Source organism: Drosophila grimshawi, unplaced genomic scaffold (genome assembly GCF_018153295.1).
Source record: "Drosophila grimshawi isolate 15287-2541.00 unplaced genomic scaffold, ASM1815329v1 contig_1377, whole genome shotgun sequence".
Lineage (NCBI taxonomy): Eukaryota > Metazoa > Arthropoda > Insecta > Diptera > Drosophilidae > Drosophila > Drosophila grimshawi.
In genome coordinates, this window is record NW_025062900.1 from 13,536,413 (window position 1) to 13,548,484 (window position 12,072).

General features: G+C 40.0%; 3 protein-coding genes across 4 annotated transcripts; all 3 read right to left on the reverse strand.

Moving 5' to 3' along the window:
- Positions 1-9: 9 nt before the first annotated feature.
- Positions 10-4,704, reverse strand: LOC6562214 (serine protease inhibitor 42Dd). Of its 2 annotated transcripts, none has more exons than XM_001988232.2 (4): positions 4,463-4,704; positions 1,178-2,110; positions 308-455; positions 10-247 (listed from the first exon to the last, which is right to left on the reverse strand). In XM_001988232.2, exons 2-4 carry the CDS (start codon positions 2,075-2,077, stop codon positions 123-125), a joined length of 1,173 nt encoding a protein of 390 aa, XP_001988268.1. In that variant the 5' UTR covers positions 2,078-2,110; positions 4,463-4,704; the 3' UTR covers positions 10-122. The 2 variants fall into 2 exon arrangements, with proteins under 2 accessions (XP_001988268.1, XP_032592288.1); XM_032736397.2 differs by lacking the exon at positions 4,463-4,704 and adding an exon at positions 3,161-3,286.
- Positions 4,705-5,248: 544 nt separating this feature from the next.
- LOC6562213 (importin subunit alpha) lies at positions 5,249-8,270 on the reverse strand. Its single transcript, XM_001988231.2, has 5 exons — positions 8,024-8,270; positions 7,666-7,764; positions 7,279-7,592; positions 6,650-7,220; positions 5,249-6,589 (listed from the first exon to the last, which is right to left on the reverse strand). The coding sequence occupies exons 2-5, from the start codon at positions 7,726-7,728 to the stop codon at positions 5,969-5,971; spliced, it is 1,569 nt and encodes a 522-aa protein (XP_001988267.1). The 5' UTR covers positions 7,729-7,764; positions 8,024-8,270; the 3' UTR covers positions 5,249-5,968.
- Positions 8,271-9,249: 979 nt separating this feature from the next.
- LOC6562816 (probable serine/threonine-protein kinase DDB_G0281745) lies at positions 9,250-11,173 on the reverse strand. The gene is made up of 3 exons (XM_032736388.1): positions 10,966-11,173; positions 9,615-10,324; positions 9,250-9,548 (listed from the first exon to the last, which is right to left on the reverse strand). Exons 1-3 carry the CDS (start codon positions 10,975-10,977, stop codon positions 9,278-9,280), a joined length of 993 nt encoding a protein of 330 aa, XP_032592279.1. The 5' UTR covers positions 10,978-11,173; the 3' UTR covers positions 9,250-9,277.
- Positions 11,174-12,072: the final 899 nt, after the last annotated feature.

Consider the following 12,072-nt stretch of genomic DNA (forward strand, 5'->3'; position numbering starts at 1 on the left):
AAAAAGGCATTATTTCTTGTTGTTTTTATTGCATCGCTGATGAATTGTGAGTTTGTGACAAATTATTAATAGATTATTATCAGTATGGCATACACATTATAAATATTGCTGACTCATATCCGCTAAAAGCTAACCAAGTGTCCCATAAAGTGGGTCACGTTCTCCCCACGTATGGCAAAGAAAAATGGATGATCCGCACGAAAGAACTTTTGGCGTGAGGAATTGCTAATTACAATCGGCTTATAACCTGAAATGAATATTTTATATAAATTGTCGGGGGTGGCATTTTGTTTTCTAAATAACTCACCTGCTGCCGGCTGAGGCGACTCGGAACCTGATCCGGATTCGTTCAAGTCAATTCGCAGCTTTTGGAGAACATCGACAATGGGCAGGTTGGCGGCTGAATGCAAATGCTTGAAGTTAGCTGAGGAGCCGAAAATCTCCGTAAAGCCCAGCTAAAAATGCAAAAGTTGCTCAACAAATATTTATAATTTACAGAAAAGTTAATTACGTCAACCAATTCTTCGATTTCAATAATCAGTATTCACAATTTAACTTGACTGAATGCATTTAACTCGGAGCAGTTTACAGAAAAATATACATTGCATACTTTCAAACGCAAGAAATAATAAAATATGCGACATACTTTTAGGCACCGGAAATTACTGTTGCTGACTTTTGTGCTGCTCACAAATGCCAGACTTCATGGTGACCGCAAAAGTATGCAGTGAAATTGTTTAGCTGTACAAAAATACTTTTTGCTTCTGGTTCACCTGGCAAGATTTTACTTTCATTGCATGCATAAAAAAAATACGGCAGGTGCAGGCGAACTTCATTGAAATAAATAAAATCTATACAAAAGTTTGAAAACTCCTAATATATTTTGACAGCAGCACTGAATACAATTTATTAATTTTTTTTTTAACAATTTAATCCGATTGATAGAACAGATCTAACTTTTTGCTAGACAATAAGTTTAAATGAAAATAAGTTTGCTAAATGGAGTCAGTTGAAAGTTATGACATTTTGGCTTAGTGGGAGCCATGACTGTTTGCAACAAAACAACATAATTTGAATGACTTTGGAAGCAATTAGAATTTGTAACTAAATCAGACGCCTTAAGCATTCACATTTATTCAACATTATTTTCAGCTTTCGTGTCAGTATTTTGACTCACCTGTTTCAGCGCCTGCCGTAAACTGCACTCAAAGTCTATGCTAAACTTGGGCACCAGCACCTGAACGCTCTCCATTTGCATGCGCTGCTGCAGTGCACCGAGATCCACGGTGCGCAGTTGAGTTTCCAGCTCTGCCAAAGCCGATACATCGTGCTTGTTGGGCAGGATTAGGAGCATGGCCAGCTCATCGGCGTGCTCATAAGGTAACTCAATGACACGGGCGTTCAGCTCCCGCAGCTCAGCGTATTTCACAAACATGTCCTCGTCGAAGAGCATGAGCACTTGCTTTGGTGTGTCCGAGGCGTGGCTGTGGAACTCGTAGAAGCCAGTGCGATACGCACTAAATGGCAAAAACCATTTGCTTTGTAGCCGAGCAGCGAGCAGAAGAAGCAGCTGCGACGCTTGGCTGCCAATAGATTGGAGAGACTGACCCCAGTTGCCACCGCCAGTGCTGGCCAAGATATTATCGGTTATGTAACGGTTCAGCTTCTCGGACTGCTGCAAGTCGAGGCACTCGGCCGTCGCATGGAAATACGTTTGGGCAATCTTTTGAAAGTCGTCTGCAATGTTTGTGCCAACGTTGGCCTGCAGCAGCAGGCGATTCTGCAGCTGAATGCGTGTATTTTGATCGCCCGTTGCTGCGGTTAGCTCAGCGGCATAAAAATTGGCCATTTTAGCATTGCTGGCGAAGCGTTGCTTCAGCTTCAACAGCTTTTCCAGTTCCGCGGCTGTGGTGCCATCGGAGCCCAGGTAGAGCAGCGCCAGACTCGCCTCCAACAGGATTGGCGATATAATTACATTTTCATCAGCGGCTGCTATTGCAATATTGTGAAAAATCTCGGCTCCAAGATTGATTTCTTGCGGCACTCCAGGTGCTGTGGGAATGGGTGCAGCACTCATACTGTTTTAGCAACAGGGGTTGACTATGGGGAGCTGAAAAAAAAAAGAAAATATTTTAACATTTTGCTATCAGACTGCTGGAGGGCTATTAATCATTTAAGGATATGATAAATTGTACAATTTTGTGTGCATTTTAAATGATTCTTAGGTTAAAGATGAACCCACTTGTTTATAATAAAAATATATATAACAAACAAAAATTCGTATCCCCTAGATACATAAAGCGTACTTTGTAAACAAAAACTATTTTTGTCTCGTAGATAATCTCGAAACTGATCAAGAAATGTGATAAAAACATGCAGATAAAAAGACTTATTTCAATTACACAGATATCTTTAAACATTAATTTTATCAATTTTGAAAGTACATATGTATTTTGTGTTTATTGCATAATTTTAATGAAATGTAATAATGATATTTAATGCTATTTACGTTATAAGTAGTGATCAGATGTACATTGTATCATGCGATTAGTAGTATATATCAAAATGCCCTTCAAGTTTAATGCAAAACACATGTGTCTAAACAAACATCTTTAAAAGATCCGGATTTACTTGATAGCATTCAGCTCAAACTCTGAGATCTTGACATGACCGTGTGCTCTTTAGATATAAGACACATAGATGTAAAATTAGCTAAATGTACGCAACCAAAATATTATTAAGCTGCAATCGTATGTTGTTTATCCACTACTTTTATATCTTTGCTCATATTGTATATATTTTAATGTGCGCAGAGGTTCCATACACATTAGATGTCTTAAATTCTATTAAATTTTCTTTTCAATTGCCGAAAAGTTTGGCCATGGCCTCAAAACGGCACTTCCTAGAAAACAATGAATTTTAATTTATTCCACTTCACTGGAAAGCCACCAACATTAAATGAAAATTGCTCCGGTCTGGAGCACACAACTTACAAATACCCTGTAATATAACACTCGAATTCATTCATAAAAACCTTTGCATGCAATTAAAAATGCATTTGGTTAACTAAGAGTGTTTTACTGATATTGACAATTTCTATTCTCTTTATATGCTTATTATATAATCGGAGTTTGCTTATTCTGTTCATATTTTATTTTACCCGGTTTAATTTAATAGTAAGCACACAGGGTGCATTCTAGCATTATGGCAAGAGATTCACCAAAAAATAACAAAGCGAAAAACAATAGACCAAGACAATTGCCAGCAAACACAAAAACTTGACACTATTCTCGGTTAGCCAACCAAATACACAACAGCCCAAAACGGAAAAACTTTTTGACATTGCGACGCTAAACAAACAAACATACATATTATACACACACATAAACATATATATATATAAATACATATATATATATTTATATATATATATATTTCGGCATCTTTTAATCGGTCGCGTATCTAGTATTTCTAGCGTATATAGTTCGCGTACTTCGCCGCCTCCACACATTAAAACACTGAAAACAATCTTTAAAGCACACAGAGTTCGACTAAGAAACACTCTACAAAAGTGGAATCGAAATGATTGATGATGAAAATACAAAAGAGTTTACAATTTAAATACATTAATTCGTTTTATAAAAGTACTATTTCTTGTATATATGTATGTATGGATGTATATATATATTTAAATATATCTGTGTATAGGGTATTAGAAGAGATTTCCTTTATTTCGTGTCAGCTGCAGATTCGTTTGACTTTATAAGTAGCGCTACTCGGCGTACTCAGCTCTTAAATGTTTACTGTTTATTTTGGGTGTGCCAATTTTGGTGTTTTCTTTTCGGAAATTAATTACATCATGAATTTGTCAAAAGTGTTTTAGTGTTTTCCCAGCATGTACATATATATTTTGTTATTTGAATTTGGCAAAATTTGGAGCATGTTTACTATTGACGCTTAACCAAGTGGCAGATGGTAAATGCTCACTAGATTTTCAATGGCTAAGCATGAGGTCACAGAATCATTTTCGTAGTGATCATTATCATCATCAATGGTAATCATCTCGATTGTGTATTAAGAGCAACATGTGTTGGAGATTTTCACTGCACACACGCACACACGCCGATATCTGAGCAAATTTTGTATATGCTTGTATATTTTTGCTCAGTATAATAATTTTAGTTATTTTATTTGTTTTTTTTTTTATTTATTTTTGTTTTTTAGTATTTAGCTATATTGCTATATATTGGGTAATGCAGCAAATTTTGAATTTAATTTCGAATTTTCGGTGTTTTATTTAAATTCTTGGGTATGTTTTACAATGATTAACAAATGAATTATTTAAGTTATTTATATATTTAATTATTAGATTGTTTAACTTGTATTACAATATTTGTTTGCTATGAACACTTTAATAGTTTATAAAATTTGAATTTTCTTATCACTCTCTTCAACCATTTACCTATTAAATTTGCTGCTCACTTCGCAATGTACACAAAGTATAATCAAATTAAATACGAAATAAATGAACAAAAAAAAAGGTATAAAGCGTATGGCAAAACAATTAAACAATTAAAAAAAGGGAAAGCAGAAGCGAATTCACGCCCGCACGCAGCTTCGCACAAAATAGAACTAAAACCTCGTTCGCTCTTAGACGATGAAAGAATCTAATTAAGTTGGCCTGATGCTCTGTTCATTGATGACGACATTTGGACAAGCGAGTCGGAAACGGAAAGCTCTGGCTAAGTTCGAATTTTCTGCAACTAATTTGTTGTTTTTTTTTTCTTCAACGCTAAAATTTTAATCTATTTTTATAATTTCGATGCCGATGCGACGCGAGAGACGCAGAACTGCACAAACTGGGGCTGACTGCGCTCGCCTCTCTTCTGGGTGCTGTCCGACGCTTCTGGGGCCATTAGTGCGTTGTTTTGGCGCTGAACCACTAGAATTGTCGCTGATTGGGATGTTGCTGCTGCTGTTGCTCTGCTGCTGAGATGCTTGATTGAATTGAGTCATCCCGCGAGCGCTTTGTTTTCATAGTTCTATTGTTTAATCAGCTTATCTAATCTGGCGCATTTGGGTCGTTATACTTATAATATGGCGCTTTAACTCAAGAGAGTTCTGCTCAGCAGTAGATATGACATTTAAGTTTATTATCATTATTATTATACATGCACAAACTGCAAATTTTTACTCGACTCACTAACCCCGAGTAGTAGATTACAATACAACTTCTCGAAATTGCCAATTCAGTTGAAGCATATACAATTTTTTATTTTCTTAGATTTAAAGTTAGACTCCGAATTTTATGTTAAAAGCTTCAAATGGATTATTATTGATGTACTTTATTACAATGTATGTGTAAAAGGACGAGGACACAGTGTTGAGTGCCGTGATTTAATGTGATTATAGGTTTTGTGTGCGATTTAGGGTGGCAAGCGATTTGCTAAAAAAATATTAAATACATATACATTGAAAACATACTATAGCAGCCTAAATAAAAATTATCCGAAAAATATAGGGGGAGGGGTGTACTCTACTCGCAATTAGCACACTCAGTACAAATGGCCATGCGAACGCAAACAGGCTGCGTCCTTTGAACTTGAATTTCAGTGTTTTAAACCAGCACAGCTGGACAAGTGCTGCTGGCGTTTTTTTTTTTTTTCTTAAATGTGGGAGTTTGCAGTATGGGGAACGAACCTAGGATGCGTTTTCATGGCCATATTGCTGCGGGACAATGTGGAAATGTGCGGCGTAACAAATGTTAAATACACTCATAGGGGATGGCATTGGCAACACACTAATTAGGTGAAAGTGAGTTAAAAACTTGGTGTGTTGGATCGTGTAGGCGCGGTCGCATAAGTAACAGAAAACAATATATAAGTGTGCGTATGTGTGTGTGTTTGTATGTGCGTGGGACTTCTGTGTGTGTGTATGTGTATGGGTTGTTTTGGTCGAGTTTTTTCTTCTAGAAGTTAAAACCGCCTTCGGGAGCCTTGGGCTGTGCGGCATTAAACTCGAGTGCGCCATTAACCTCCTGCGGCGCTAGCTGCTGCTCAGCCTCGTCGTCGGCAGTGCTGAAGTAGGTATCTATTATGGTAAATGCCTTCTTGTAGACCTCCTCGTTTTCATGCTGTTGTAGCGCCTCCAGCTTATCGAGGCCACCCAGCTCCTCGACCATCAGACATAAGTTCTCAGTGCCACCGAGCTTCTCGGCAAGTGTGAATAGATTGCATAGACCCGTTTGCACCACTTTGATGGTGCGCGGATCCTTCGCATCCAGCAAATCGATGAACGGCTTTAATATCTTATGCTTTTCAATAAGATCGACAATCTGCTCGGAACTGCCCGAGGTGGTTGCATTGGTCACCGCCCATGCAGCCTCCTTTTGTGCCTTGAAATCGCCCTTCTCAAGCACATGGCGTATCGGCTGAAATAGACCAGCATCTATGACGGCCTGAATCTGTGTCTGATTGCCAGCCGTAATGTTGCTCACAGTCCATGCAGCCTCCTTCACAATGTTGCCCTTGGGGTGATGCAGCAAAATGCCAAGCTTTGGCAAGCCACCAGCGGCAATAACCACATCGGTCTGCAAACGAGAATAGGTTAGCTTAGCAGGCAATACTTAAATTATTAAACACCATCAAACCTGTTGATCCGTGCCAGTAACAATATTGCCAACACTGCGCAATGCCGGCACAATAATGCTCGGCTCATCGGTTTGCAGTAGGTTTACGAGGCGTGGCACTGCGTCCGTCTCTACAACAGCCTGGATTTTGTGATTGTCATCGTCCGTCACGTAGGACAACGCCCAGCACGCATCCGCCAGCACCTGTATGTCCTGGGTGAGCAGTAACTGGGATAGCACAGGCAGCAGACGCTTCACCTGCTCAAATGGTGGCGATGGATTCTTGTTGCGGCACAAGTTCGACATTAGCCACACAATGTTGCGCAGAAACGACAAAGGCGTATCATTGTTAATCAGACGCAAAATGCCATCAATGACATTGTTCTGGATAACAATGTCTCGTGCCGCGGCCCCATCGCCGGCAATGTTGCCCAACGCCCAAACGGCCTGTTCGGCCAAATTGATGTGCTTGGACTGCAGAAGGGCTATAAAATGTGGCACTGCATTTTCATCGATGACGCAGCGCGTCTGTTCTGATGTGCCCGAGGCAATGTTGGTCAAAGCCCACGCGGCCTCGAACTGCAGCATATCGCTAATACAGACACAAACTGTTAAGAGGGAACTAGGATTGGGGATTAGCACCAACTTACTTGCTGGTATTTTGAAGGAAGCGTATGCATATGGGCACAATGCCATGGCCAATCATCAGATCAATGGGTGGATTACGTTCGCGACTAAGCATTTTGCGTGCCTGCTGCATGCCGACAAACTGACGCTCCGCATCCTCGCTGTTCATGGCGGCCACAATCTCATCGACGGACAGCTGCACCGGTGACTGCCCATTTAGTTCCTTGAGCGGTGATGTTAGATCGTCATCGTTGATGTTGCGACGCTTGAACATCTGATCCTCCTTCTTCGATTTGCGCAGCTCTATGGTCACCTCATGGCGACGCATGCGCGAATCCTAGCCGCCAAAAAAATATATAAAAATTTTGAGGTTAAGTGCGAAAGAGAGAAAAAGAGAAGCCGTGACTTGCCTGCGTATTCAGTGTGTTGGCCTTGTAGTGGCCCTGGCGTGCGCTTGCCTCCGACTTGCTCATCCTGGAACGTTTTTCGATGTATTCTTCACTCAACAGCTGTAGTAAATTAAGAGAAATAAATGTTGGACTGGTTTGATTGCCTCACACACACACACATGCAAAAGTGCGTTTGTGTGCGAGCACTTATTGCATTTCATTTGTGCCTGGAAATTCTCTTTTTTTCGTGCGCAAAGCCGGCTTTACAAGGCCAACGCAGCAGCAACAACAACAAAGCAACAGCTGCGGCTGCGTTTAACTGCGTTCCGCCATTTGCTTCACTTCTGCACACCACACTTTTTTTGTTAGCAGCACTTACCTCCTTTATATGTATTTGTATTTGAATATGTTTTACTGAATTATGGTGTGCTAATTTATGATTTCCTTTAATAATTTTTAACAACAATTTTTATACTTTATTTGAAATCAAAAAATTTGGAACACGAAATTTCCGGGCGTGTTAACACTGTTAAAATCGGATCAAGACTGTGAGTTTTTAAAAGTTTAATACAAAATATAGCTGTGAATTTGATCCCTATGCCTACTTTGCGCTACAAAAAAAGTTCCGTTTAATTTGAACAAGATGCTTGACTTGTCTTCAGATGCTTCAATTGTATCGATACTATCGGACAACCAACCGTGTACGATATTTACCGATTAAAGTGCAGATACAATCACGATATGACTTCAAATTGTTGCATTTTTCGCAATTAGAATCAGTATCTTTCTAGCAATATAATAATAACTACTTTATTAATAAATATAATAATTATTTTACCAAACCAGGCCATGTTTATTTCGAATATATCAGCTGGCTGCACTGTGTGATCATGCGGTAGATGGCGCTTTCTAATATTTAACATTTTTGTACGATCTTATTATATCTACAATTCAAGTTAATATTTTAAAACATTTGTATGTACATTATATATACCTAGAACATAGATCCGTTATATAAATTAGTCAATTTAAGTTTGAGTTTGAGCGGCCGGTTTGAAATATAATCCACACGTTTGCAGCGCAGACACTTACCATCCACATGAGCGGAATCTGCAAAGCTAATCAATTCGAAATGCTTAATTTAATTGTACTTCGCTTTAAATAACTATCGCGCTTTAAATAACTATCGTTATTGCTGCTAATTCTCGACAATATTATAAAACGGAGCAAAGTATGAAGAAATAGCTTATCTTAAAAGCATTTGCAAACAATAATTTATTCAGTCTAAAACACATTTTATTTCATGAATATCTTATATTCATTTGTTATTGAACAACTTTCGCATGGCTTACTGTTTGCATTGAAAAAATGACAAATATTATTTACAAAAATAGCCATTCTGCTATTATATTTGCTTGCATATGATATTTGCAAAATTCATACTCAATCGGAATAAAACAAATAAACCCTACCAATCAATATTTCTCTTCTTTAAAAAAAGATTTCTGAAACTGAGCTCAGCGTGTATATTGGCTTTAAATAAAACACATTTCATTAATGAAATTTAAGCATAAAAGGTTTTTAATCTCAACAATATGTGGGCAATAATCAAGAGTTTGCAATGGATCACAATTTAGGCAGACTTCTTGTCCTGCTCCATGTTCTCCTCGTTAACGGCAGCTGGAGGTGCTGCTGTGGTGCTGCTCGACTCCTGGACGGAGCGTGCCTCAACCACATCGGAGTCCGAGTCGTCGACAGGTCCAGGTGAAGCCGCTGGATAGGGCGGGAACTGCTGATCCTGTGGGTAAACCTGTTGTTGCTGCTGCTGTTGTTGCTGCTGCTGCTCAGAGTAATCAATGGACGCTGGGTCCTGGTCGGGCTGCTGTGGCGCCTCCACAACTTCGCTCTCCTCGTTACCATTAATTGGCTGCTGCTCCTGTGGCTGGAACAATTGCTGTTGTGGCTGGAACAGTTGCTGCTGTGGCTGGAACAGTTGCTGCTGTGGCTGGAACAGTTGCTGTTGTGGATAGTAGATGGGTGCGGGCAGACTGGCAATTGGAGCAACTTGAGCAACGGGAGCAACAGCAGCAACGGGAGCAACTTGAGCAACGGGAGCAACTGCAGCAACGGCAGCACGGGCTGCCAGAACCGGTTCGCGATGCACGACCGCATTGAAACCGTTAATGTCATCGGCGGTGTAGGTAACGGTGCGCTTATAGCCATCAGCATCGAGAACGCTGTAGGAGCCAACCACATTGCCGCCATCACGACTCTCAATCTGGCTCTTAACATCACCAGTGATGGAATCATGCACACCATAGGAGAACTCATAACGGGGAGCAGATTCCAGTTCCAACTGCTTGACAACTGGAGTCACAGGCGCTGCGGCGATGGTTTTCACAACGGGTGCAACAGCCACAGCTGCGGGCGCTGCATAGGTTCGCACAACGGGAGCAATGGGAGCAACTGGAGCCACATGCTGAACGAGGGGCTGAGCATAGGTCTTGGTGTAAACTGGAGCAGCAACCGCCGCCTGGTGATACACTGCAGCCGGCGCCGCATGGTAAACAGTTGGAGCTGCATGGTAAGTGGCATAGCCGGGCTGGAAGCCGGAGTAGGTGGCAGCGAACCCGCCCAAACAGCAACCAATGAGCGCCATTAGCGAGAGAGCAGTCAAAAACTGGGAACAAAAAATAGTAAGTTGTTAATATGCTGAGAATATCCAGAAAAATAACTGCTAAATATAAAAATCTATTCTTAATAAGAGATCAAACAATAAGAAATATAGAATCTAGAAACATTTCTGATATTAACTAGTAAAATAAACATGATAATTCTATTTTTTTCTATTTAATATTTTTAATTTTCGAAAAATTCTTAATTCTGTAACTCCCATTTTTCTGTAGAAATATAATGGTTTTTGATAATTTAATATGAAACTGAGAAGAATAAGATGAAGATGCCATTTTGAATACCAACTAACAATACAATGCCTGATAAACTTAAAAATCATAAAGAACTACATATCTAATTAAATGATCATTGAAATAAAGGATCATATACTTAGATCTATAAGAACTACATGCCAAATTGAAGGATCATATACAGATACTCATCTAACCAGCAACTCAATATCGAAAAGTTAGGTATCAAATCAGACTGGATGGATTTAAATATAATAAAAAACAGTTTAATCATTTATTGACATATACACATGTCAGTTATTTTATATGTTTTGTCTAATGAGAATAGGTTTTTTTTTATATCCTTTTCGCTGCAGTCTCTGCCCGCAGCTGTGGCACTGAGTTGCTTTTTACTTACTTTACTGGCCATTTTGTAGTTAACTTGACTGTTTTGCTTTTCACGAAACGACACAAACACAGATTCAGATACACACACACACTCGGAGGGAATGGTTTTTAAGCCCGTCGCGTTGTATTTCGGTATTTATCCTTCGTCCGTCGACTTCGGCAGTTGGCGCTGTGAGCGACGCTGGCTTAATGATGTGGTTTGAACGGCGCGCATGTCACTTTATATGGAGCAGACTTGTGTCTAGAATTGACAGTCGGCCCATCGACGACAGACGCCGTTGTCCAGTTGCACCCACACACGCCGACAATAACCCAAAACCGGTAATAGGTACAGCGGAACACAAAAGATACAAACGTATCTCACAGATGCCAGTTGACAATTTGACAATTTGACAATTGCAAACCAAACCGGTTTCGGTTTTGCCAGAGAGTTTGCTTTGATTTAGTTATATTTTCAAGTTCAACGCTTTCGGCGCTTCCTTGTAGGCCTTTTGACTAGCATTATTTAATTAAGCCGATAATGTTCAACAATGCTAACTGCGGTTTACAGAGCCTCCCACCCCGTCTAACCGTCTACCCGTGCTAATTTACCATTCAATCATCCTTCATTCAGCCCGTTTGGCTTACATCATATTTTCATCAGTATTTCTTTTCTTTTTTTTGCACTTGAAATTCCAAATTTACGGCATTTTTGGCTGTCAGACCATTGTCTACCGTTGAGGAACTGCGTAGCCCAACAGCCATCAACCCCGCCCTCCTCCACCTAACAGCTGACAGCTGCCTTGCCCCTCGACTTGCCTCGACTTGCCTCGTTTTGCCTCGACTTGCTCTTGCCGTTAGGTGATTTGTCACCATGTGCTCCCTCTGTCAACACCTTCAGCTCTTTTTTTTCGCCTCCGTTTGTATGTCAGCGACATTTGCTTCATTTGCTGCATGAGTTTCAGTTTCAGTTTCGGTTTCGTTTTCAGTTTTAGTTTATTTTTTTAGGGAATGTATTTGTTCCATTTTGGTTTTGTGTCCATGCTCCACATGCCAGCAATTTGTTGACTTAATTGTTAATTGTTGCATTGTCTGTGTCGTCACTTTGAATATGCCAAACGTGGTGCAATCGATACCA

What these genes read in the sequence shown, in the direction of transcription:
- LOC6562214 (XM_001988232.2), bottom strand. Translation starts at nt 2,077, where the DNA reads ATGAGTGCTGCACCCATTCCCACAGCACCTGGAGTGCCGCAAGAAATC. An exon ending in TACGGCAGGCGCTGAAACAG is followed by an intron (nt 456 to 1,177) that starts GTGAGTCAAAAT and finishes TTGCATTTTTAG; the next exon opens with CTGGGCTTTACGGAGATTTT. An exon ending in GTCGCCTCAGCCGGCAGCAG is followed by an intron (nt 248 to 307) that starts GTGAGTTATTTA and finishes TATTCATTTCAG; the next exon opens with GTTATAAGCCGATTGTAATT.
- LOC6562213 (XM_001988231.2), bottom strand. Translation starts at nt 7,728, where the DNA reads ATGAGCAAGTCGGAGGCAAGCGCACGCCAGGGCCACTACAAGGCCAAC. An exon ending in CCAACACACTGAATACGCAG is followed by an intron (nt 7,593 to 7,665) that starts GCAAGTCACGGC and finishes TTTGGCGGCTAG; the next exon opens with GATTCGCGCATGCGTCGCCA. An exon ending in TTACTGGCACGGATCAACAG is followed by an intron (nt 6,590 to 6,649) that starts GTTTGATGGTGT and finishes TCTCGTTTGCAG; the next exon opens with ACCGATGTGGTTATTGCCGC.
- LOC6562816 (XM_032736388.1), bottom strand. An exon ending in TTCCAGCCACAGCAGCAACT is followed by an intron (nt 9,549 to 9,614) that starts GTTCCAGCCACA and finishes TAACGAGGAGAG; the next exon opens with CGAAGTTGTGGAGGCGCCAC.